Source organism: Chionomys nivalis, chromosome 12 (genome assembly GCF_950005125.1).
Source record: "Chionomys nivalis chromosome 12, mChiNiv1.1, whole genome shotgun sequence".
Taxonomy (NCBI): domain Eukaryota; kingdom Metazoa; phylum Chordata; class Mammalia; order Rodentia; family Cricetidae; genus Chionomys; species Chionomys nivalis.
This window is the reverse complement of record NC_080097.1, coordinates 72714778-72737767: the sequence shown is the minus strand read 5'-3', so window position 1 is coordinate 72737767 and position 22990 is coordinate 72714778. Positions and strand designations below refer to the sequence as shown.

The following is a 22990-nucleotide window of genomic DNA, read 5'->3' as shown; positions in this document are numbered from 1 at the left end:
GAACCAGAAATGCCTTTAGGATAATCCAAGCTCAGTGAGCAAGTGATTTCAACAAGTGGAGCCTTTGTAGATAGAACCGCATGTGTAGGGGAGAGCCTCCATGGCCCTGGGGCAGCCGCCTAGCAGGGAACTGGCATATGTCAGAAGCCAGCCGGGCTTTCTTTAATCATGGTGTGCACCAAGAGTCTGAGGGTAGGAGGATTTGGGGGAAAGGGGTACAGGAGAAAACAGGACAGCATTGTGGCAGCAGGCTGGAGCTTGGAGAAAAGGGTCAGTTTTGAGATAGCTCCTAGCAATGTGATGGCTGTGGTTTTCTTGAAACTGGATAGTCCACGAATCAGTTTCAGATTGCTCAGTGTCATCTCTGCTGCATTGTGTACACCACCCTGTCTCTCTCGCTCCATGTAACTTTCCAGTGGAACTGAGAGCTCCACAGCATGATTTTCAGCCTTTTCTTCTAGACACACAGGCCAGCCTGGAGATGGATCTTGTGGTAATAGGTTCAAGAACTTGAAACAAGTGGGAAAGAATAATTGTTTTTAAGTGTCATGTGCATCATTGAGTCTCCAAAGAGTCTCTCCAGTGTTGTGTCGTCAGATGATCCCTGGGCACAGACCAGGGCCATGTGCATCTCCACTGGACTGAGTGATGAGCTTGTCTCCTTGTTATTTTCTGAAGTGACTGGGCCTCCATGGAAAGTCCTCCTGGCCTCGGGAGATAGGAACATCACGGATTCCTTTTCTGCGTTTCCACAGAGATCTTCTGAGAACACGTGTGTTTCCCTGGCCCAGTGTCCAGGGGCGTGTCCAAGAAAGTCAAGAGATCGGGGATTGGGACCTGAAGTTGTGCTGATCTTGGTTGGCCATCTAAGGCTTTGTTTCCCCATCTTAGAGCCCACCCAGAGGCCTCGGACAGTCTGTGAGCGCTGGAGGGAAAATCTGCTGGAATACTATGGGGGCACACCCAGGGATGACCAGTATGTACCCCAGTGTGACGACCTGGGCCACTTCATACCCCTACAGTGCCATGGGAAGAGTGACTTCTGTTGGTGTGTGGACAAGGACGGCAGAGAACTGCAGGGCACACGCTCACAACCAGGCACCACGCCTGCATGTAAGCATGGAATGGCTTAGTCTTCCCTCTGCGCCACTGGGGGCTTTCTGTCGGGTTTTTTCTTCCCATGGTGGGCAGGGTAGGAAGGATAAGGGTTACCAGTCAGAATATGCTGTGTTGATTTGTCATCAGAATGTCTCAGGATCTCAATCTGGATTTAATGTTGGCATTGCCACAAGCAGTTTCTGCTATAAGAACAACTGATCTCAAGCCCTGCGTGAAAGGAGCACTGTCACCCTGGGGCCCAGTAAGCTTCTGGCCTTCCAAAAAAAGACAACAAAAACCCTCTACTTTGTTTGGAGACTAGTGTTTTGTTGTCTTTATGTCCTGAGTATTGTCAACAATTTAAATAACTTTGAAAAACACCTAGAAACCAGAATTTCTTTGAAGAATATCTGTCCCATGAAAACACTGGGTAGTTTTGAAGGTTCTTGTGTACAACAGTAACTTTTTCCTCTCTCCACCTTGTTCCCACAAACAGGTATCCCTACTGTCACTCCACCTATAGTCCGACCCACACCCCGCCCTGATGTGACTCCTCCGTCTGTGGGCACCTTCCTGCTCTATGCCCAGGGCCAGCAGATTGGCCACTTGCCTCTCAACGGCAGCAGGCTTCAGAAGGATGCAGCCAAGACTCTGCTGTCACTGCATGTAAACTGGATTTCTCCAGGGAGCTGAGCTACATGAGAAAAATGGGGCTTGGAATGGGGGTGGGCCTGCATGTTAGCTAGGCTAATGGGGTTGTTGGTGTGAGGAGCTGTGCTTTGTGGTTTTCAGAAGCCTCTGCTGGGTGCCACAGGGTAAGGAATGCAGTGCAGGGAATTCCAGCATGCTTCTGGGCTGCAGTCTGCTTAATGGAGTTCAGTTGTTGCAAATCATACCTGGCCCATTCTTGCCGCTTTGTTCTGAGGGCTCATGGAAGTTCAGATAGACAGTAAGGAATTTCAGAGTCATCGGGTGTTTATGGGAAGATCATTGTAGTTCCTGGGGGTTCTGTTCAGGTTATAGACATCTTGGAAGTTTAAAAAGCAGGAGGTGACCCCTGTGGTCATTTGAGACAATAGGGTGGAAATCCACCCAGGACCACTTGTCAGCCTGTCCCCTTTCATTTGGGTTCTGTCACTCTGATGCACTTCTTAGCCTTCTTCCATGTCCATCGTAACTTTATTGCACCCCCCCCCCCCAGAAGACAAGTTTACTTCTTGAGCTAGCACAACACCTACTTGTGGAAGGAGGGGTTTCTCCTTCACAGTGGGCAGGAGAGAGGCATCACCAGTTACTGTGAAAACTGCTCTGACCCTTTCTTCACTGCACAGAGCAGACTGCATACAGGGCAGGGTTCACTATATTTACTTCTGTTAATGAACTACTGTTTCATTCCAAGGAAGCTTAAAAGCAGCCACTGTCTTTTTTTTTTTCTTTTTCTTCTCTTTAAGATTCAAGGCTCCATGTCCACTCTCGATCTGAGTGTACTGTTTTTGAAGTTTCCTCATGCTAACCATCTTGTATTCTAGATATACTGGATGGCTTGCTTGCATCTCTGAACATGTCTAATGGGCAGGGTGGAGATGGCTATAGCAAAACTGACGGAGGAAGGAGACATGAATTAAAGCACACTTTAGAGCAATTTACCTAAAATGTGACCTTTATACCGAGAAGCTTAGTTTATGAATCCCATGAGCCCCTGGGTTCATTGCTGTCTGTATGAATGTGTACTCTTGCCTCAGAGAGAGGGCCTTTTAATTTTGATTTTCAAATAAAAGTACTGAGACCTTAGATTCCCTCTCCCGCCCCCGCAAATAAATGCCAGCTTCTCTGCAGGCACCGAATCCTGCTTCATACAGTGTCTCCTGGTGACCACTGCATCAGGCACAAGCCAAGCTCCAGGCTTTGCTAGACGACATGGGGACAAGGCGTGGCCTGTGTCAGTCTCTGCTGGGGGTTCTCATAGCAGGAATCTGGGTTAGAAATGGAAAGTCCTGTGTGAAGTTCAAACAGGAACATCCCAGATTTGGGGTTTTCAATAACACTGTCACTCAGAAGAAAGGGGAAAAGCTATGCTAGCTAGCCAAAGGCTGGGTGACCACAGTTCCTTAATCTATAAAATTATAGGTAACACAGCTGAATGCTTGTATTAAGAGGCAGGGGTGATTGCACCTCAGGTTGGGGAGGATTTCACCCAGTAGAGGAAGTTTTGTTGGCATGTGTTGTCAGATTTTAGAAAGGCTCTTTGAGAAGATGCCAGTAATACTTGGAAGCAGTCATCTTTTGCACCATTGAGCACTAAGGACTTATTTTGAGGAGATGATCCTCTCAATAGTGAAAGGGCTGATTTTCCTCATGAAATTACTGTTTTTACAGCCAGTTCGAATAGTGCTGAAGGAGCTTGCTGTATGGTAGTTGCCATTAAGACTATTTTATAAACGCATTACTGTTTGAAGTATTGAAGGAGGTTAAGTGGCCTCCCTGGCTTTGACCTTAGGGAGGAGTCACTACCTCCCTTGTCTAACCACTGGGCTCCATGCCCTGCACCACCGTGTAGCCATGAATTTAGTGTTCGGGATTGAAGGGAATCCTAATCCTTCTGCTGTCATGATTGGTTCTGCAGGGCTCCATAGTTGTGGGGATTGACTATGACTGCCAGGAGAAGATGGTCTACTGGACAGATGTTGCTGGTCGGACCATCAGCCGTGCCAGCCTGGAAGCAGGAGCAGAACCCGAGACCATCCTTACCTCAGGTCAGCAGCTTCGTTCCATGGCCCCTTGGCAATGCATTTTATTTTGCTGTCATTGGCGTGTTTCATCCTGGTTTCTGTTTTTAGCCAAGGGGGAAGGTTAAGTTCTATTACTTTTGAGCTGTACAAGCCTTACACCTCTGTTAACAAATGCTTCTATACAGCAGAAACAGGTGATTCTAGGATAAGGCAAACTGTCCGCAAAGATGTGGGTGGCAGTAAGAGTCCAGGGATGCTGGGGACTCGCCTTTAATCCCAGCACTCAGGAGGCAGAAGCAGGTGGATCTTTATGAGTTCAGGATCAGACTGGGCTACAAAATGAGTTCCAGGACAGCTAGGGCTACAAGAGAAACCCCATCTTGAAAAATTTATAAACAAACAAACAATCCAGGGTCTGGCAGTTTGGGCAGTTTATATTGCCTGTCCCCAGCACCATGGATGCGAGGAGCCACCAGGGTAGTAAGGTCTAGTACAGAAGATACCAGGTACAGTTGACAAGGCAACAGAAGGTCAATTCTACAAGCCTCCGTTTTGGGATCTTCAAGGCTCTGTAAGCGGCTTAGATAACTTAAGTTCACCTTTCACACCCTGCTGATGCTCTCCCCGCTTTCATTTCCAGGTCTGATAAGCCCTGAAGGACTTGCCATCGACCACGTCCGCCGAAGGATGTACTGGACAGATAGTGGCCTGGATAAGATAGAGCGGGCAGGACTGGATGGTTCCGAGCGGAAGGTCCTCTTTCACACAGATTTGGTGAATCCACGAGCCATCACTGTGGATCCAATCCGAGGGTTAGATGGCTTCCTTTGTTCTCTCAGTCCATCTGTAGATTTGTTTCTGAGCTCCTAGGTCTTATATATGGCACAGGAAGGTCCAGACCAGAATAAAAACTCAAATACCTAATTTACTGGATATATGTCAAGGCGCTGTTAGGTATCAGGCATCTTTGAAGGCAGAAGCGGGGTTTTGCTTTGTTTTTCGAGACACGGTTTCTATGTGTTCCAGGACAGTCCTACCTGTCCTGGAACTCACTGTCTAGACCAGATGGTCTCGAATGCACAGAGACCCATCTGTCTTTGCCTCTCCTGTGCTGGGATTAAAGGTGTGTGTCAGCACAGGTTTGACTTTGTTTTTAAGGAGCTCGCATTGTATGAGGGAGGATGTAAGGGACAGGCAAGTAAGAGCTAATGTGTTATCTTGGAATGTAGTGTGTTCTGCAGAATCTGGGAAGTGCCTGCATCAGAGGATCACGAAGCAGGACCTTGAGAAAGCCTTGTTAAGGTCACAGCAGTGTTGTTTTGTTTCTCCACTCCCCGTCCTGGATGGGGAGTGTACAATCTAGGTAAAAGTGTTCCCTCTCCATGACAACTACTCTGTCACCTGTGGTGTACCTGCCTGGGCAGGGATCTCTGGGATTACTGACGTGCAGCTTCCACCAAACTTAATTACAGAGAAGCCCTTTAAGGTAGTGAAGAAAGCCTCAAATTGGTTTGGACTTTACACATGAAGAAACCTTATCTCGCAGGACTAAGTATCTCCTAGGGCCACTCCTCATAGTCCTTGGTGCTCAGTCTGAAAGGGTGGGAACTGAACAATAGCACCTTGTTGGGTCATTATGCTTCCGGATTTAGATTCTAGAGGAAAATGTCAAAGTCAAGCACCCTGACACCAAAGTGAGATACACATAACTAAGTCTTCGCAGGTTCTCAGAGGCTTAGTTGGTCACGGACGGACTGGAACCTGGACTCTGGCTCTTACTGTCACCAATAAGGAGTGACGTTCACAGCAGAGAAGACTGACATTTCTCTCCCTTTTGCTGTGGTTCTCTGGGTTCAACTGACTAGTACCTATAGCTTTCATGAAGTTTCAGTATTTCTTCTCTTTTTGCAGATTTTAACAAGATACTGTTTAAGTATTTTTTTCATGTTAGGAGTGTCTCTGTCCTGGTAGCCAAGTGTAGGACAACTAAGTGTCCCGGACCTTCAATACTTGGGTACTTTTCCAAGAAACTCTCCCTTTATTCCTCAAATCCCACCTTGTTCCTTATAACATGACTCATTTTCTACCACACAAATGCCTCTAACAAATATATTTCTTTGGATTCTAGGTCCAAGATCCAGTTCAAGATTTCAACAAATTAAGGGTTTTTGGGCAACTACATCAAGTGTCTGAGAGGCAAGGGTCTAGACAGTTAATGACTCCCCACAGTTGCAGTTGTCAGAAGGCCTTGGCAGCCCAAGACAACATTTATTAACCGTAAGGTATCTGGGTGAAGCAACACAAGTTCGTAATGAATAAATGTTAAGATGCAGCAACCAAGATACTGGCCAGGCCACCATGATCAAGGCTTGGCTGAAAAGGTCTAAGTTCTCACGTGGACCGCTGGCAGGCTTATGGGTCTCTTCATAGGGTAGCTTGCAGTAAAGTATCTAGCTTCCCCTGTGAAGCAAGAAAAGGCACCAACAGAAGCCACTTTTAAAAAACTGATAGTGAGGAGCAAGACACTAAACCTGGATAACCAAGATTAAGACTGTGAAAACCAGGAGGTGGTGATCAGTGGTGGCCACTGTGGCTGCTACATACCCTAAGCTGCATGGCTGTCCTTTTGGGGTGTTGTCGGGGGGAGGGGCTTGTATGCACAACCCCTGCACAACTGTTCATAACTCTCCATTAACATTTATCCATAGCAACTTGTACTGGACAGACTGGAACAGAGAAGCTCCTAAAATTGAAACATCATCTTTAGATGGAGAAAACAGAAGAATTCTAATCAACAAAGATATTGGATTACCCAACGGGTTAACCTTTGATCCCTTCTCCAAACTGCTGTGCTGGGCAGATGCAGGTAATACTGGTGACGTTGAGAATGATGGCCTTCCTCGCAGCAGTGCAAGCGATCTGGGGATTTGCCCATCTTTTAGATCTTTTGATATAAATTTCTATCATACTTGCCAGATCTGTAAGCTTTAAAAGAACACTGTGCAGTGATTCTTACAGTGGGATTCAAAGGGGCCTGACTGCAGCATGTCTGTCCTGCCCCTGCCCCTGCCCCTTTTAAGTTTGCATGAACTGAGGTTGGTCTACCTTCTGGGCCATTATTAGTTTAACTCTAAGATTTTTCTCACTTCGTGTGCTATGATCCTTTGCCACGTGCTGTAAGAGAACGGCCTCCTTCAGGAATGCATTAACGCCAGGTTATCTATTTTGCGGCATACTGTGCATTACTAGAAAAACTCAGATACCGTATCTCATTCTACTAAAGAAAATAAAAGTTGCTGAATTTGCTGAATACGCAGCTGGGTGTTTTACAATCCAGTTGTCTAAACATTACATTTTTTAAAAGGTATTATTTAGACTTCTTATTAAGAAATCTGGAACATGAAAATTCCTTATTTTTCCACTGAATTCGTGTTTCCATGTAAAACTACCCACTACTATTTTCATTTTCTTATGTAGACTTTATAAATATGTAAGCATTTTGGCCAAACTGGATGTTATGTTTTCAACCTATAAATGCAGGCCCTTCTTCTTGGGAAGAAACTGGAAGATTTCGATAGATTGCATTGTTTCTTCCATAAAAGGATTTAGGCTTGAAACTACTCAGAACTAGAGTTCTGCTGCACCGAGTGGACATGGATTTACAGTAGCTAACGTGGACCATAGTGGGAGTAAAATGCCCCATTTTTAAATTCTGCCTCTGTTCTCCTTGAAGACTCTATCTGGCATCTCATTTTCCCCCTTGGGTATCTTAAAAGGAACCAAGAAACTGGAATGTACACTACCTGATGGAACCGGACGGCGTGTCATCCAAAATCATCTCAATTACCCCTTCAGCATCGTCAGCTATGCAGATCACTTTTACCATACCGACTGGCGGAGGTGAGCCCCCCAGTCAGCAGCTCTAGTTGGGAAGTCCTGTTGAGCTGTCTGTCCTTCAAAACAGACACCTATTGTTGAAGTCACCCTTCCACATCAGCCTGAAGTTTACTAGTGATGCTTGCAGAGAGCATATAAGTCTAAGATATTTGGTGATATACTACTTAAAAAGAAGCATTTATTTAAATCTGTTCTTAGAGAATTAATACTTTTAAGTGGTATAAAGTTTAAGTTTTTCTTTTAAAAAATTACATTAACAAGATGGGTGTGGTGGTACATGCCTTTAATTCTAACACCAGGAAGCTGAGACAGGTGACTCTCTTTGGCTAGCCTGGTCTATAGGACAGTAAAGGCTACACAGAGAAACCGTGTCTTGAAAATCCAAAAAATAAGAAAAATAACATCAACTGTCTACCTTAAAGACCGAGACATACTGTTTGGCTCTGAGCTTAGAAGACCTTAAAAAGAAAACAAAGTTGCATGTCTGAGTACTTTTCTTCAACTCCCTACTATTTCACAAGTGCTGTACTTTAGTCCTCTGGGACATAGCCATCAGCTCTTATGGCTACAAAATGTTAAAAAAAACTACATTCTGCATGCTGTTCCAGGCTTTTGACTTAGAAGGGCCAGGGAGGGTAAACAACATTTGCATTTCATGGATGGTGTAGGAGCTATGTCGGGAGTCACTGGTTTTAGACAAATTGAACCAAAACTCATTTGGCTGAATTGTTTGCTTGCTTTTATGTATACGGAAAACTGTCAAATTGTTGCCTACTAAAAGATTATCTTGTGACTAGCCCTGACTGCCTCTCCTCTTACCAGGGATGGTGTCATATCAGTGAATAAAGACAGTGGTCAATTTACCGATGAGTATCTCCCCGAGCAGCGGTCTCACCTCTATGGGATCACTGCAGTCTACCCCTACTGTCCAACAGGTAAGGTCATCAGGGTACATCATGTCCTTCGCCCAGTGGGTGGAGAAGGGATGGGAGAGGGCAATGGTAACTCTGCCAGCACTGCCTTCCTATGCTGCTTAACTAATGAAACATTCACTGCTGTCCACTCCCTCACAGGAAGAAAATGAACATAAAATGTATAGGAGGATTTCAAGTTTACAACAAGAATCTTGATCTAAGAACATTTACTACAAAGGCAAAGGCAGTGGAAAAGGAATTGGTCGTTATGAGCTCTGGGCACACAAGATGAGCATTTTTAGTGCAACGAGACTAAGTATATTTTGTGAAGTGTATACCTCAATCATTACTACTGTATTTTTTAAAAACAAACGTTATCAGAAGTTTAAAGAATTTTAGTCATTGCTTATTAAAGCAACTTTTTGTAAACACTTATTTAAAAGACCAAATTTATTCAACAAAGACCCAGCAAGAGCTTAAGACACTAAATCTGATTTTTGCCATGGATTCTACCTACCCAAGAAAAGTAAAACACATGGCTAGTTATGAAAATTTATTCCTTAAGTCATCTGAGAGCCCTGTAACAGACTATGATGATCACCAGGATGACCCAGCCTGCTTATACTTCCCAGCAAAAGTCCTCACTTTATTTATATTAAAGGTGCTAACTGATTCCCTAAGTGCCTCTACAGAAGCATTCCTCAAAGTACTCCATGTAAAACACCAAAGATGTAGCAGTTCTTAAATTTTCTATATAAATCCAATAAAATATTTTAAAGCTTTCTAATGGTCTATAGATCGATACTGTCTCCAGGACGAAGTCATGGTTGGGATGAATCTCTAACCATAAAGGAGGATGCATGAGAATTACAGAAACAGGGTACATTATTTCAAAGCAAAACAAAAAGTTACTTTCCCCAACTTTATTAAAGAAAAAAAAGCAATGGTGGTAAATCTCTAGAACACGGCCAATTTCCTGGGATTCCTCCCTCGAAAATGTGACATTTGATTTCCAAACACATGCCGATGCACATGGTTCCCATCACACTAGGCAGGTGAGAAGCTGAAATCCTGATGTGCTCATCTTCCGACTTTCCCCAGTCTGTGGTCTGTCTTTGGGTCAGCAATGATTGCCTGAACAGCTACTATGGCTTCATTAATTTTCGTCTGTAGCTCTCTGAGCTCTTCTATGTGCAGCAATCGCAAGATCTGAGCAGCTTCATTCAGAACTGCATCTGTTATAAGACAAGAACACTGCATCTTTCTGTGTGTGTGTGTGTGTGTGTGGTTTCTGTGCTTCCAGCCACCCGCGTACACCTCAGAACAAGTCCCTCAATATAGCTTAACTTAAAGCAAAATAACTTACCTCCTGTGTCAAAGCCAAGAATATGTTTGTCTAAAGCAACAGGTAAGCCCTTTTAAAAAATAATGACAAAACAAGACTATTTAGTTAAGAGTCACTTTTCTCATTTGAAATTAAAGAGTTGCTTGCTATTCAGGGACTGTTACAAGTTACCCTGCGAAGAGCTGGCTTTCCGTGCTATAACCATCAAGGAAAGACTGCTCTTCAAATGTACCAGAGACATAAAGTCCACCCAACTTTTTAAGCCAGGCCTGTAAGGGTCCTTAACTGCAAAAGGCACTTGATGCTATTCAGGAAGGAGGATCGAGAGCTAAGCAAGTACTACACAAATTAGACTACAAATGATACTACAAAATATACACACATTTATAAAACACAGTTTTCTTCAGTCAACTTGTTTAACAGATTATATAGTTAATGTTTTATTACAAGAAGTTACTTTGATGTGATCTTAATCAAACAGCTTAATTTTCCAACTCATTAGCACCTGCATCCAATAACAGGACTAATAACTTATACAAAGTAGGAGTAGACTTGTCCTGACTGACTGTATATCACCTGGTACCACAGACTGGCGTTCTTTGCCTGCCAACAGACTAACAAGGAACAGCTACCCAGCCCTCAACTATAGTTGACATCAACTATAGCCCTCAAATATTAGTCGGGAATGGCTACCCAGACAAGTTTGTAATCTGAAGTTACAAACTGTAGTGCTCAAGATGAAGCTAGATTCTACTTTGCAACAGAAGCAGAACTGAGGCTCAGCACTGTTTCACACTGCCATCATTTTGGTGAATGAATGACTATTATGCCAGAACAATCTGCTGCTTGTTCTATAGTGTGTGTGAAATAGGCTGGTCTTTGATCCAATTTACAGTGGCCAATTTATACATAGTTACACTAGTAAGAACCTTTAGTAGGAAGTGGAGTGTCTTTCAGAGGCACCTACACTGCACTGCCCCAAGATCAGCAGCCCCTCATTACTGCCGCACTTGCTAAAGGGGTCAGAGGACGAAGGGCATTCACTGCAGGACTTGAGAGAGGGAATGGGGGTGGGGCAGGCACAGAGCATTCATTTCAACATCTGTGTAGTAAGAAAGGACCATTATTGGCAACGGCAGCTCCTATCCCTTCCCAAGAACATTCTCTGCATTGTCACTTTGGAGAGATTTCCTTTTTTTGAGAGAGGGTCTTACTACATAGTCGAGGCTGGCCCTGATCACAGAGATCTCCTGTCTCCCTAGTACTAGGGTTAAATGCTTACACCTACACCTCTGGCATTATCAGGGATTTCTGAATTGGCAGCATGGTCAAAAAATATTCCAGTAGCATTCTTCATGGGGGAGGTTGTCATGGCATGCTGAACAAAGTGAGTTAAATGACAAAGACTCACAAGTGTGAGGATGGGATCTAGACTTAACAGGACAGTAGTGTGTCCTGCCTTTCTTACCACGCATCGAAACAATCCAATCCATTTCACAAGGCACATTTCTAGTGGGCACATGTCTCAGTTTGTAGACTGAATGGATGACTAAGATTCTCTAGAATGTGAAATGTGAACTGACAAATTCTCTGCTCACCCATCTGTCTGAACCTCAGTCACTGAATACACTGAATTTGCTTAAGAATCAAATTCAAAGCTGGGCGGTGGTGGCGCACGCCTTTAATCCCAGCACTCGGGAGGCAGAGGCAGGCGGATCTCTGTGAGTTCGAGACCAGCCTGGTCTACAAGAGCTAGTTCCAGGGCAGGAACGAAAAGCTACAGAGAAACCATGTCTCGAAAAATCCAAAAAAAAAAAAAAGAATCAAATTTCAAATCACACATAAGCCAGCTACTCTTTCTCATGTTCCAACAGAATGAATATCTTTTTCTTTTGGTTTTTCAAGATAGGGTTTCTCTATGTAGCTCTGGCTGTCCTGGAACTTACTCGGTAGACCAGGCTGGCCTCAAACTCAGAGATCTACTTGCCTCTGCCTCCTGCATGCTAGGATTAAAGGTGTGCACTACCATACCTGGCCCAGAATGTGTTATCTTAAGAAAACACTAAGTTTGAATGCACCGCAATACCAGAAGGAATTTCCATTAGATGGCTTAGTATCTTAGAAACACACATACCTCTTTCGTTTGATTTGCTTTAGCAACTGCATCCTGTGTTAGACGCTCCTGAACCAAAATGCGAATTGCCTAGAAAGCCCAAAAACACCTTGCTTACTATTTTACCAGACCACTAATACACAAACGCTCACCCCTGCCCCAATGCTAGGATTGGATCCAAGCTCTAATGCATACCAAGCAAGCCCTCTACCACTGAACTACATCAGCCCTTAATGTGCTGACTTTTGTGCCTGTCAAATCTAAGAAAGCTTCTACAGTATCACGACTATGTGAATGCCTAACAAGACAAACATGTATCTAGACCTAGGACTTCACAAGACTTTTGTTACAGCCACATGCTCCTGGATTTTCAATGTTTGGCAAAAGTACCCCAAATACACTGCATTATCTGCTTCTCCTCTCCCTTAGTTTATGACTAAAGCTGATGCAACCACTGTAGGACTGCCCCAATGAAATTTGCATACTGGACTAAGCAAATAAAACTTTGAAACAGCTAAATTTAACTAGCAACAACTTGATGTCTTTGGCATCTAAGCTGGTCTGAGAAAATCCATTCAGATACAACATGAATATTCTAATAACCTAAGAATACTAATTTCTTTGTGGAAACTGTCTACGTAACCCATATATTTCTAATAAGTAGGATAAATAATAATCCCTTCTGCATAGAGGGAAATTTATTCAACTTACTACAAAGTGATTTATAGAGACCTTCACTCTCAAAGCTTTCCATCTCCTACAACAGCAGTTATCCAACAGTATCTAATCAATCCTCCTGCTCCACTCCACATCATGTTTACAGCAGTAACTTTATGGAATGCTTTTCCTTTCTCAAAAACAACGCTCTTTCAGGGAGCTGTGTTTCTTGATGGAAGAGTATAACTTGCATAGTTTATCTAGAAGTGGAAGATGCTGAAGACGAGAGCATTGTTTCTTTCTCAAAGAGGACTTGTAGTGTGGCTAAGTTCACCATTAGTGATTTCCCCCTTCCTCAACAACACACACTCTCACCCGACTGAACAAAGATGGCTCTACAACTGTCTATGTCTTAGATGTTTGTTATCTTCTTCTAGGTCTTAGTTCCTTTTTTTCTTTTTCTTCTTTTGGTTTTTCGAGACAGGGTTTCTCTGTGGTTTTGGAGCCTGTCCTGGAACTAGCTCTTGTAGACCAGGCTGGTCTCGAACTCACAGAGATCCGCCTGCCTCTGCCTCCCAAATGCTGGGATTAAAGGCGTGCGCCACCACCGCCCGGCCTTCTTTTGGTTTTTTGAGACAGGGTTTCTCTGTAGCTTTGGTGCCTGTCCTAGAACTAGCTCTGTAGACCAAGCTGGCCTTGAACTCACAAAGATCCACCTGCCTCTGCCTCCTGAGTGCTGGGATTAAAGGCGTGCGCCACCACTGTCCAGCAGGTCTTAGTTTCTTAATAAGCTTTTTTCTTTTGCTGTGAGGTATATGTGTGTACACATTCATGTGTACTTGTACATATGGGTGAACATCACGTGTGGAGATTAAAGGCTGGTGCTGGGTGTCTCCCAGTTGGTCTCAACCTTTTTCCAGACTAGCCTTTCTCTACTAAATTGCCTTTATATATCTGTCAAAAGTAAAAGTAGGGCAATGACCAGTGTGAGATGGCTCACATTCATATGGCTCAAATGGCTGGCTAGCATGCCCCAGGGATCCACCTGTCTCTGCCTTCCCAGCAGAGATTTTTGTGCTTGTTTATTAATGTGTGTATTGAGTTCCAAAATCAGTCCTTAGGCTTACGTGGTAAGGACTCTACCAGCCGAGCCAACTCCACTTTTTTTTTTTTTAGTATTTCTCAGCAAGATTATTACTAGGATTGAGTGAAATTTTTATTTCTGCAAAGACAAAACAATTGGTGTGCATACATCTAATGCTGGGATACCAGCTTCCTACTAGACAATGTGAAACAGATAAAATAATGATGTGTGCTCTCAGTCCCACATTCTTTTGAATTTCTATTTATCAGCCCATCATAAACTTAGGTAAAAATAGACAGCTTTCAGAAAAGTGAAGATTCTTCTACATATGTAGTTTCTGTCAAGAATAACATGGGCACCTTACCTTAAGCATTACCAAGTAATCATCATGACGCTGAATCTGAAGGAGGTTAGCCAAAGCCATGACACCAGCCTTAAAATCAGGATTATTTACTATAAAAGATTAAAAATGAATAAACATAAACCTTACAGCTCTGCAAACATCATAATTACTTATCTGAACATATGAGCTTACAAAAATACCAACTTTCTGGGACAGACTCATCCCCAGTCTTTTTGCTGCTTTCAAGGAAAGCCACAAAGCAGTGCACCATGCCAACAGTGAGGAAAACAGGTGCAAGGTCTCCTTACCAACCGCACTAGCCTGATCAAGCCAAGTTCACAAATGGCCAATTTAACACTAAGCCTGCCCTTGAGTGGTCTGCAAGGCCCATTTACAGACACTTTTAATTAATGTTTCTTCCCAAAGCTATTAATTTTAATACAGATGCCTTCAGCCAGGTGGTGGCGGCTCACACCTTTAATCCCAGCACTCGGGAGGCAGGGGCAGGCAGATCTCTATGAGTTAGGGGCCAGCCTAGTCCACAAGGGTTAGTTTCAGCACAGGTTCCAAAGCTACAGAGAAACTCTGTCTCAAAAAGACAAACAAAGAAATAAACAAAAACAAAAGTAGATGCTTCAGTGGGTAGTTTTCCCAATGCTTTTCTGTGTACAGTGGCTCTGGAGTGTGTAAGAAGCTCATTCACTCTCAAGAATAACTTATATCGCAGGTCACAGGCAATCAGTCGATGAAAGCATATTTAACACACCACACTCTAGGGAATTTTTAAAATGTAACACCTTAAAAGGGAATTACTAAAAGTGCACGTGGGACTTGAAATAATGAAACATTTTATCATTTGTCACTGTATTAAAAAAAAATTATACAGTCAGGAAGGTGACCAATAACTGGCACAATGAATAAGAAATCAAAATCCAAATTATTTGGAGCAAAAAAACCACCTGCATTTTAACATTCAAATATTCAATGGTGAGTGGGTTGGGGGAGAAAAAACAGCATACTATAACTGACAACAAAATACAAAAAAGAACACAGTTAGTGCCACTCATCTCAAGCATTGACTTAAGTTACACCAGTCTTCATTCTAGAAGTAGAAAGCATTTGCAAAACCAAGACTGTCACCTGTGGGCATCACATACTCACCGTCCAGGTTGATCAATGGCTCTGCATTTTTAGCTGTGTTGTCAGTATTTTTCCTGTTATCGGGTACTAAGTCCTTGTATTTTTCAGCTATAAAAAACAGGCAACTTAAGGTTAAAATAACTATTGTTTACTGAATTTAGCTGAACCATTGTGACATCCACTCAAAATTATACTTTACACACAAAAACTAAAGAAAGAGAAGTAACTTTTTTTTTTTTTTTGGTTTTTCGAGACAGGGTTTCTCTGTGGTTTTGGAGCCTGTCCTGGAACTAGCTCTTGTAGACCAGGCTGGTCTCGAACTCACAGAGATCCGCCTGCCTCTGCCTCCCAAGTGCTGGGATTAAAGGCGTGCGCCACCACTGCCCGGCGAGAAGTAACTTTTTGATTCACCTAAAACACTTGATACAAGTTTCTGAGCTAAAGCTGGCCCTGAACCCTGACCCTCTCAAATGCTTGGATTACAGAAATAAGCTTTGCAAAATATATAGCAACATCTAACGCTTAGGAAATAAAGTCTTTTATACCTTGCTCTTAAATTTAGGACAGAAGAATAGACGGGGACACACATACACATGAATTACCTAAAATTAAACAGAAGCAGGGCAAGGTGGCAATATACCTGTGACCTCAGTCACAGAGGTCAAGCAGGAGGGTCACAAATTGTAGGACTGCCTGAACTACAGATCAAATTCAGTGATACTATGGGCAACTTGGCCAAAACCTGTCCCAAGCTTTAAAAAAGAACATTAGGTGGAAAATAAAATTTTCCCCCAAATCTTTTCAATACTGAAATACTGCTTTCTACTCAAAACCATGAAAAGTGTAGTATCATACACAAATTTAAAACATATCATGAAAATTAAAAATTCTAAAGGCATTTTGTTTTCACTTCAAAATATTTAAAAGAAATAATGAATAAACTTAATGCCAAAAATGGCTTCTCAGATCTTCATATAAGAAAACTCTCTGTACTATTATAATTTTCCCATGAATCTAAACTTTAAAAAGTAGTGAAATTGAAATCAGATATTAATCACTTTGGCATGTGATTGAAAAGGTTTTTAGTAATGGCAAGGCACACAAAAAATCGCAATGATTCAACAGATTTAAGTCCTAAGTCAAGAACGCCAATGCCTCCTGCTGATGAAGGTCAGTATTGCTGCCTTAGTTAGCTTGGAGTCCCTGCTCCTGCAATGCTGAAAACTGAAAATTAAACAAAGCTTGTTGTGTAGTTTAGATGTTTAATACACTTTTGATACTATTTGTCTTTCAACTCTTTCCTTTTTGAAATATAAGACTATCATATTTTACACATAAGCTTTTATTTGAGAAACGAATGCATATGCTAATCAACTGTGGGTATACAGCACAAGCCACCAACACTGAAGGCAAGTATAAATGGAACAAACGCAATGAGAAAAGGCAAGGGGAATGAATAAGAATCTACGTGGGAGCAGCCGAAGATCAGCTTTGATAAGGTCCAAGATCCTAGGATAATCTATTGCTAATGACCTCCCACACAGTTGCTAACAACCCAGAGAAGGAAACAGAAAACACTCTAAAGACCCTAAACATTAGCAAGATTGAGTTTGCATGGTTTTTAGTCCCAAGGAAGGGAAACTGGTAATGCTTGAGAAGGTGTGACTAGAGCTGGTCTTTAGATAGAAGCTGCATTCTAAGCACATTTCACAAATTAGTCAACGGACCATGCCGCTGAGAACAGAAGGCAGGACCTTTAACACTAGTTCAAAAGGTCACAATCAGAAGACTGACAGAAGCTGAAGCAAGTGACAGCAGCAGGAACGCGGGAGACGGGCGACACAGCACACAGAAAAGGAGAGACAGGAACGCGGGAGACGGGCGACACAGCACACAGAAAAGGAAAGACAGGAACGCGGGAGACGGGCGACACAGCACACAGAAAAGGAAAGATGTCTAATGAAAGGCGACAAACATAATGGCCCTAATACTCAAAAGTGTCCAATACACGTGTAGTGGCTTTTAGACATAAAGCAAAGAAAAACCAGCCTACAGTTCACAACCCCAGAGAACCTAGACAACAAAGAGGACCCTAAAACAGACATACATGGATCTAGGAAGGAGAAATAGGCAAGACTGGGAGCATGGGAGTCACAAAAGAGGGTAGAAGGGGAGAGGGGAGGAAGGGAAGGGAGCAGAGAAAAATGTATAGGCCAATAAAAACAACAAAAAATTTTTTTCAAAGTTGCCAATAATAGAAGGACTAACATAATATAAACACATTGGCCCATACTGTCTTAATGTGCACTGGCATTGGACACACTAGTATGTCTTTTCTCCTGTGAAATAGCAGCTGCAACCAATACTCCAAACCCCATGGGTCCTGAGGCTGGCAGCAGCATCAAAGGCTAAGCCATCCACACAGCAATAAGCTAAACATGGGCTGGAGAAGAGCATTGGCCGAGGACCTGGGTTTGATTCCCAGCACCCACATGGCAGCTCACAGCTGCTTTCAACTCTAGTTCCAAGAGTCCTGATGTCCACTTCTGGCCTTCACAGACACCAGGAATGTATAGGATACATATATAACTAAAAATAAAAATCTTCTAAAAAAAATCTCACAAGCCCACACCCACACTCACATTCCCCACAAAACATACCATTATCTCCATATTCAAGTCTAACAGCTAAACCAAGAAGCCAGTCAATTGCTTCCTGTCGCTCCTGAATCTTGAAAGGACAGTTAACATCTCTGAGATACTGTGAAGGGAAGGAGAAAAAATGGATTTCATTATCATACAGCCACAGAACTAAAGAATAGCAGATTTGACACAGGCCTCAATATGGATCTTTAGGAATTTCTTATAACATCTCTATCATTAATTTTTTGAGATAGTGCCTTATGCAGCCCAGACTGGCCTTGGAGTCCAGATACACATGACTGGCTTGGGACTCCTGATTCTCTCTCCTCCACCTCCCAGGGACTAGGATTACAGTGTGCATCCCCACTTCTATTACTATTAAACCTCTGATGTGATTACACAGCTCAGAAGAAAACATTTAAGATTATCATTTTAAGTGAAACAATGAAATATTCCCTTTAAAAAAAATGTTTGTATTGGGAGATCCCAGGAAGGACAGCTGGATTCAAGAATAACATCATTTAGATAAGAAACCTGTGGTCTAGAAAAATCTGATACTCAACAGTGGCTATACAACTTAGATGTGAGACCAAAGCCAAATGTGAGGCCTAAGTCTTAAATTGATTCCAGGCCCAGTGCACAGGGCAATTAGATAAAATGATAAAATCCTTTAAAAGAAGGACAGACAATTCAGTCACTTATTAGAATTTTAACTTTCATATATGAACGTCATAACAAATGCTTAACAGAGCAAGTTATGGAACATGTGTGTTGGCTATACCAAGTATTCGCTAGGCAAATGAGAGGACCCTTCAGACTCTTAGAAGCGGAAAGTGCATCCTAGCAACAAAGTTTTCAGTCAAAACTTCAGGAATAATTTATGAATTGATACTTTTTTGTCACAACTCATTTTCTAACCAAAGATTTTATTTCTTTAATATACCAACTAATTCTCATTCACAAGATTTGACCAAGATCAAAAAACACTTGTCAGAGTTGGGCGGGTAGTGCACACCTTTAATCCCAGCACTAGTGGCAGGCAGATCTCTCTGAGTTGAGGCCAGCCTGGTCTACAAAGAGAGTTCCAGAACAGCTAAGGCTATTACACAGAGAAACCCTGTCTTAAAAACCAAAAACAAAATAAGACAAACTTGTCAGTACTAAAATATTTTAAAAATACAAGTTGCAACTTAAAATCTAGAGGTTAACCACCCAATAGATGTTTTCAAATATGTCTTAAACAATGACGTTCCTGATAGTCTTTCGGTGAATAATGATTTATCTTTATCTTACTATGAGTCTGGGTCTTTTATATAAGCAATTATCTTTAATCTCTGCATACTTTCCATCATTTGTACCTTTTACATGAAGGAGCAGGTGCATAGGACAAGTGAACAAACAGAAAACACTAGCATTATATTTTAAAATCTTTTTTAAAAATTGAAAAAAAAAGTTTAATGTTAAACAAAAACAAACCAACAGAAGCAGTGGCAGTGGCAATACGCATGTGGGCCCTGCTATGGGTGAGCACTTGTAGGAACAGGCCTGTCAGGTATATGGCTCACGAACAATACAAGGAGGCTGGTGCCACTGTCACTCCCATTCGCTGGCATTATAATGATGTGATTTTTTTTATTGAGTTTTCAAAACATTTTTTTTCTGCAAAAATATTATTAAAATTAAAATAAATCAATAGAAAATCTAATTCTAGTCACAAAAACATCCATACAGAGCTTTTTAGAACCATTTCTATCAAATACAGGGACTTCTGTACACTAACTATAAGAATAAGCGTGACAGTTTCAAGTGTTCGGGCACGTCACTTACATCCTTTCATAAGAGTACTGTGGCAGTTTGAATGAGAATGGCCCCACAGGCTCATATATTTAAATGCTTGATCCACAGGTGATGGAACTGGTTTGGGAAGGATTTATTAGGCCACACCTTGTTGGAGGAGGTATGTCACTGGGGGTGGGCTTTGAGGTCTACCCCACAATGCCCAGGAAGCTCTGTCTGTCTCCTACTCGGGGATAAGGAGGTGAGTTCTCAGTTACTGCTCCAGTGCACGGCTGGCCGCCTGCTAGCATGTTCCCCATTCTCCAAAACTGTAGGCAAGTCCTCAAATAAAAGCTTTATTTTATAAGCTGCCTCAGTCATGGTGTCTCTTCATAGCACCAGAAAAGTAACTCAGACAAGTTCTCAAAAGTATCCCAGCACTTGGAAAGCAGAGGCAGGTGGATCTCTGTGAGTTCAAGGCCAGCCTGGTCTACAAGAGCTAGTTCCAGGACAGGCTCTAAAGCAAAAAAAGTACATTCCTGTATTTTTGTGTCTAATAGAACTCCAGCTCCAGGAGATCTGATGCACTCTTCTGGTCTCTGTGGATACCTAACAAACACATACACATACATAAAAATTAGAGTAGGTAGCCTTATTAAGGAATATCTTCCCACCAAGTTTTGAGGACTTAGGTTAAACATGGTGGGAGATAATATAATTTGCTTTAAAAATCAAAAGAGCAAAATTTGAAATCCATGAAATTCGCTTTACTGATACTGATCACTATTATATCTTGAAAGAATATAAGAATTTTCAACTGAACTTCATGCTTTCTTTTTCTTCCTGGTGCATTACCTTTTCAAAGAACTTGGGCCAGTCACTGCTGTGGATATTTCTCAGGTTACCTCTGTCTTCAATCTTGTAGTGTCTAATTTTCTGGTCTTCAAGCCAAACAATGAAGTTTCTAAATTCTGTTTCATCTGTAACAAAAACATCACATATTAAGTCACTGAGTCCTACCACCTGCAAACACTAAGCCAACTGACCTGACCCACCCCACCCCACCTCAACCCCTACTCCCAAAGAGAAGTAAGCAAGTGTTCAAAGTTCAGACTCTGGAGCCACAGATTCACTGCAATACACTCAAATTCTGGGTATACTTCAGAAAACTGGGTACACTTTCTAAGTTTCAGATTCTTCAGATAAAATATGAGGATAGTAATGGGGCTTATTGCATGGGGCTGTTTTTAGTATTAAATGAACTAAACATGCATGAAACAGTGTACCTTAGTTCCTTCAGAGTATGAGGGGCACTGGACAGGTAAAAACTTAGAAGCAAGTCAACACAGGAAACAAGAAATAAACATTAGAGCACCCCGAACACAAATATTTAAAAACTGAAAGCTAGGAGACAGTATACTCTTTCTAGGATGCGTTTGCTTCCTTAGATTTTCCCTAACATACTCAGGAAAAATTCTCATTTTACATGCCAGAGAGCTGAGATTCAAACCCCAATTTCGGACCTATCACCACACCGCCCATTAAGCTTTGTGTCAAAAACCAAGTACAAAACCAGAATAGACCCTGATACGCTTCCAGAGACCAAACGTTGACCCGGCTTAGAAACTGCCTTCTACCTGTGCGTCCTGTACAGCGAAATAAGGCCCTGGGCCCCGCCACACTCCCAGTCTCCCCCTGGCCGGCAGGACTTTAAAACCAAGTGTCTTTTTCTGGACCATTCCACCCCTGGCAGCCGGCCACTAACTTTCTGCACGCCCCATAGGTCTCCCCGGCCCTGCCCTGCTGCCCCATAAGGTGCCCGCCGAGCAGCCGTCGGGCCGGGAAGCGTGCCGCGGTCGGCGGGGTAGCGGCCGCCGGATCCGGGCGGACTGGGAAGGCACCGTCTCCGGGCCCCGCGGCCGCCGCCCACCTTTGCAGTTGAAGCCTGCAGGGTTGTGGTAGTCCAGGGCCGTGAGCTTGCGTCGGAACATGGTCGTCGGTGCTCGTGCTGGCCGCCCGGGCCTCTGCCGGGACACAAGAGAGAGGCGGGCGGCGCAGGCACCGGCGACGCGGCGAGAGGGCGGGGCGGCGCCCGACGCTCCGGACGGACGGCAGCTCGCGCCAATCGCGGCTTAGGAAGGCCTGAGGCCTGCAAGCTCTCGCCAATCAGCGCTGCTGCTGGGGAGGCGGGGCCACGTCGAGGCACGTCGACGCTCAAATAAACTTTATTGTCAGCTTCCTAGTTGTACAATGGAGCGAAAGCAAGTTGGGAGTATCGCTTTTTGGTCTAACTCCTTTTCTTGTTACTGGAGGCAAAACCAAAACTAAAATAATAAACAAACAAGAAGTGGTGTCTGTAGGCTTTCTGAGATTGGCCATAGCTCTCATTGGCTCAGAGTTGCTGCTTAGTATTTTGAACGTATTAATTTTAATTGCTCCTCTTTGAACGCTGATAAAGACCGAAAGGAAAGGTCGGTCCCTGAAGGAGATCTTTCGGACTAGTTGAAGGATACACAGATAACATACAACCCCAATGCCGTACTTCGATTTGTCACCAGCCAGAGTGAAGTCAGAAATCAGGAGCCGGCCTTTCCTTCACCCAAACTCTCAGTCACTGCCTACAGTAGGCTGCTTACTCCTGAGGTCTCTCCTGTGCCATGTCCTTTAAATCCTTTCTAGTCCCACAGCTATGACCTCAAATCAGGTCCGAGTCACTTCTACTGATTCTAAATACCTAACTAATTGCCTAGAGTCAGTTTTGTCTTGTCTTCTTTTGTTTTATGTACATTGGTGGTTTTGCCTGTATGTATGTTTGTGAGGGTGTTGGATTCCCTGGATATGGAGTGACAGACAGCCATTTCTAATCTATTTCCTCACTCTGCAATGCGACTGATTGTCGAAAATGTTCATTTAAAACTTCCCACTTTTAGCAGAGCTGTCAGTGGGTGTGGTCTGAGCTGGGTGTTTCTTGGCCTCTTATCCAAAAAATTGGAAATATGGCTCATGCAAATTTGCAGAAGCCAAATAGTTTTATTTTGGAGCAAAGCTATAGTGCAACTTACAGAGGAACAGCAGGCCACATGAGTGAGAGTACCAAGGACCTCAGTCTACAGCGTGGGTCTCTGATTTCAAGAGGTCCAAAGATAGGAGGGGCAGGTTACTAGTATGGGTGATTCTGTATTTTAATTGATAGGTTACATAATCATTTCTCTACTTCTCATGTCCTTTCCTGTAATGCATCTGGTTTAAAAT

The 22990-nt window shown here is 43.0% G+C and overlaps 2 protein-coding genes across 2 annotated transcripts in view; one reads left to right on the top strand and one right to left on the bottom strand.

Moving 5' to 3' along the window:
* The window catches only part of Nid2 (nidogen 2), a 65081-nt gene extending 55660 nt beyond the window's left edge, over positions 1-9421 (top strand). Inside the window, exons 14-21 of the mRNA XM_057785975.1 lie at positions 892-1113; positions 1595-1764; positions 3722-3851; positions 4468-4639; positions 6536-6693; positions 7604-7727; positions 8547-8659; positions 8798-9421. Of these exons, the coding sequence (XP_057641958.1) occupies positions 892-1113; positions 1595-1764; positions 3722-3851; positions 4468-4639; positions 6536-6693; positions 7604-7727; positions 8547-8659; positions 8798-8808 (1100 nt within the window). The 3' untranslated portion in view covers positions 8809-9421. The remainder of the gene's footprint in view (positions 1-891; positions 1114-1594; positions 1765-3721; positions 3852-4467; positions 4640-6535; positions 6694-7603; positions 7728-8546; positions 8660-8797) is intronic.
* A 98-nt stretch (positions 9422-9519) lies between these two features.
* Rtraf (RNA transcription, translation and transport factor) lies at positions 9520-21818 on the bottom strand. Its single transcript, XM_057785976.1, has 8 exons — positions 21669-21818; positions 20594-20718; positions 17981-18080; positions 15342-15428; positions 14202-14290; positions 12118-12186; positions 10005-10053; positions 9520-9873 (listed from the first exon to the last, which is right to left on the bottom strand). The coding sequence occupies exons 1-8, from the start codon at positions 21727-21729 to the stop codon at positions 9719-9721; spliced, it is 735 nt and encodes a 244-aa protein (XP_057641959.1). The 5' UTR covers positions 21730-21818; the 3' UTR covers positions 9520-9718.
* Positions 21819-22990: the final 1172 nt, after the last annotated feature.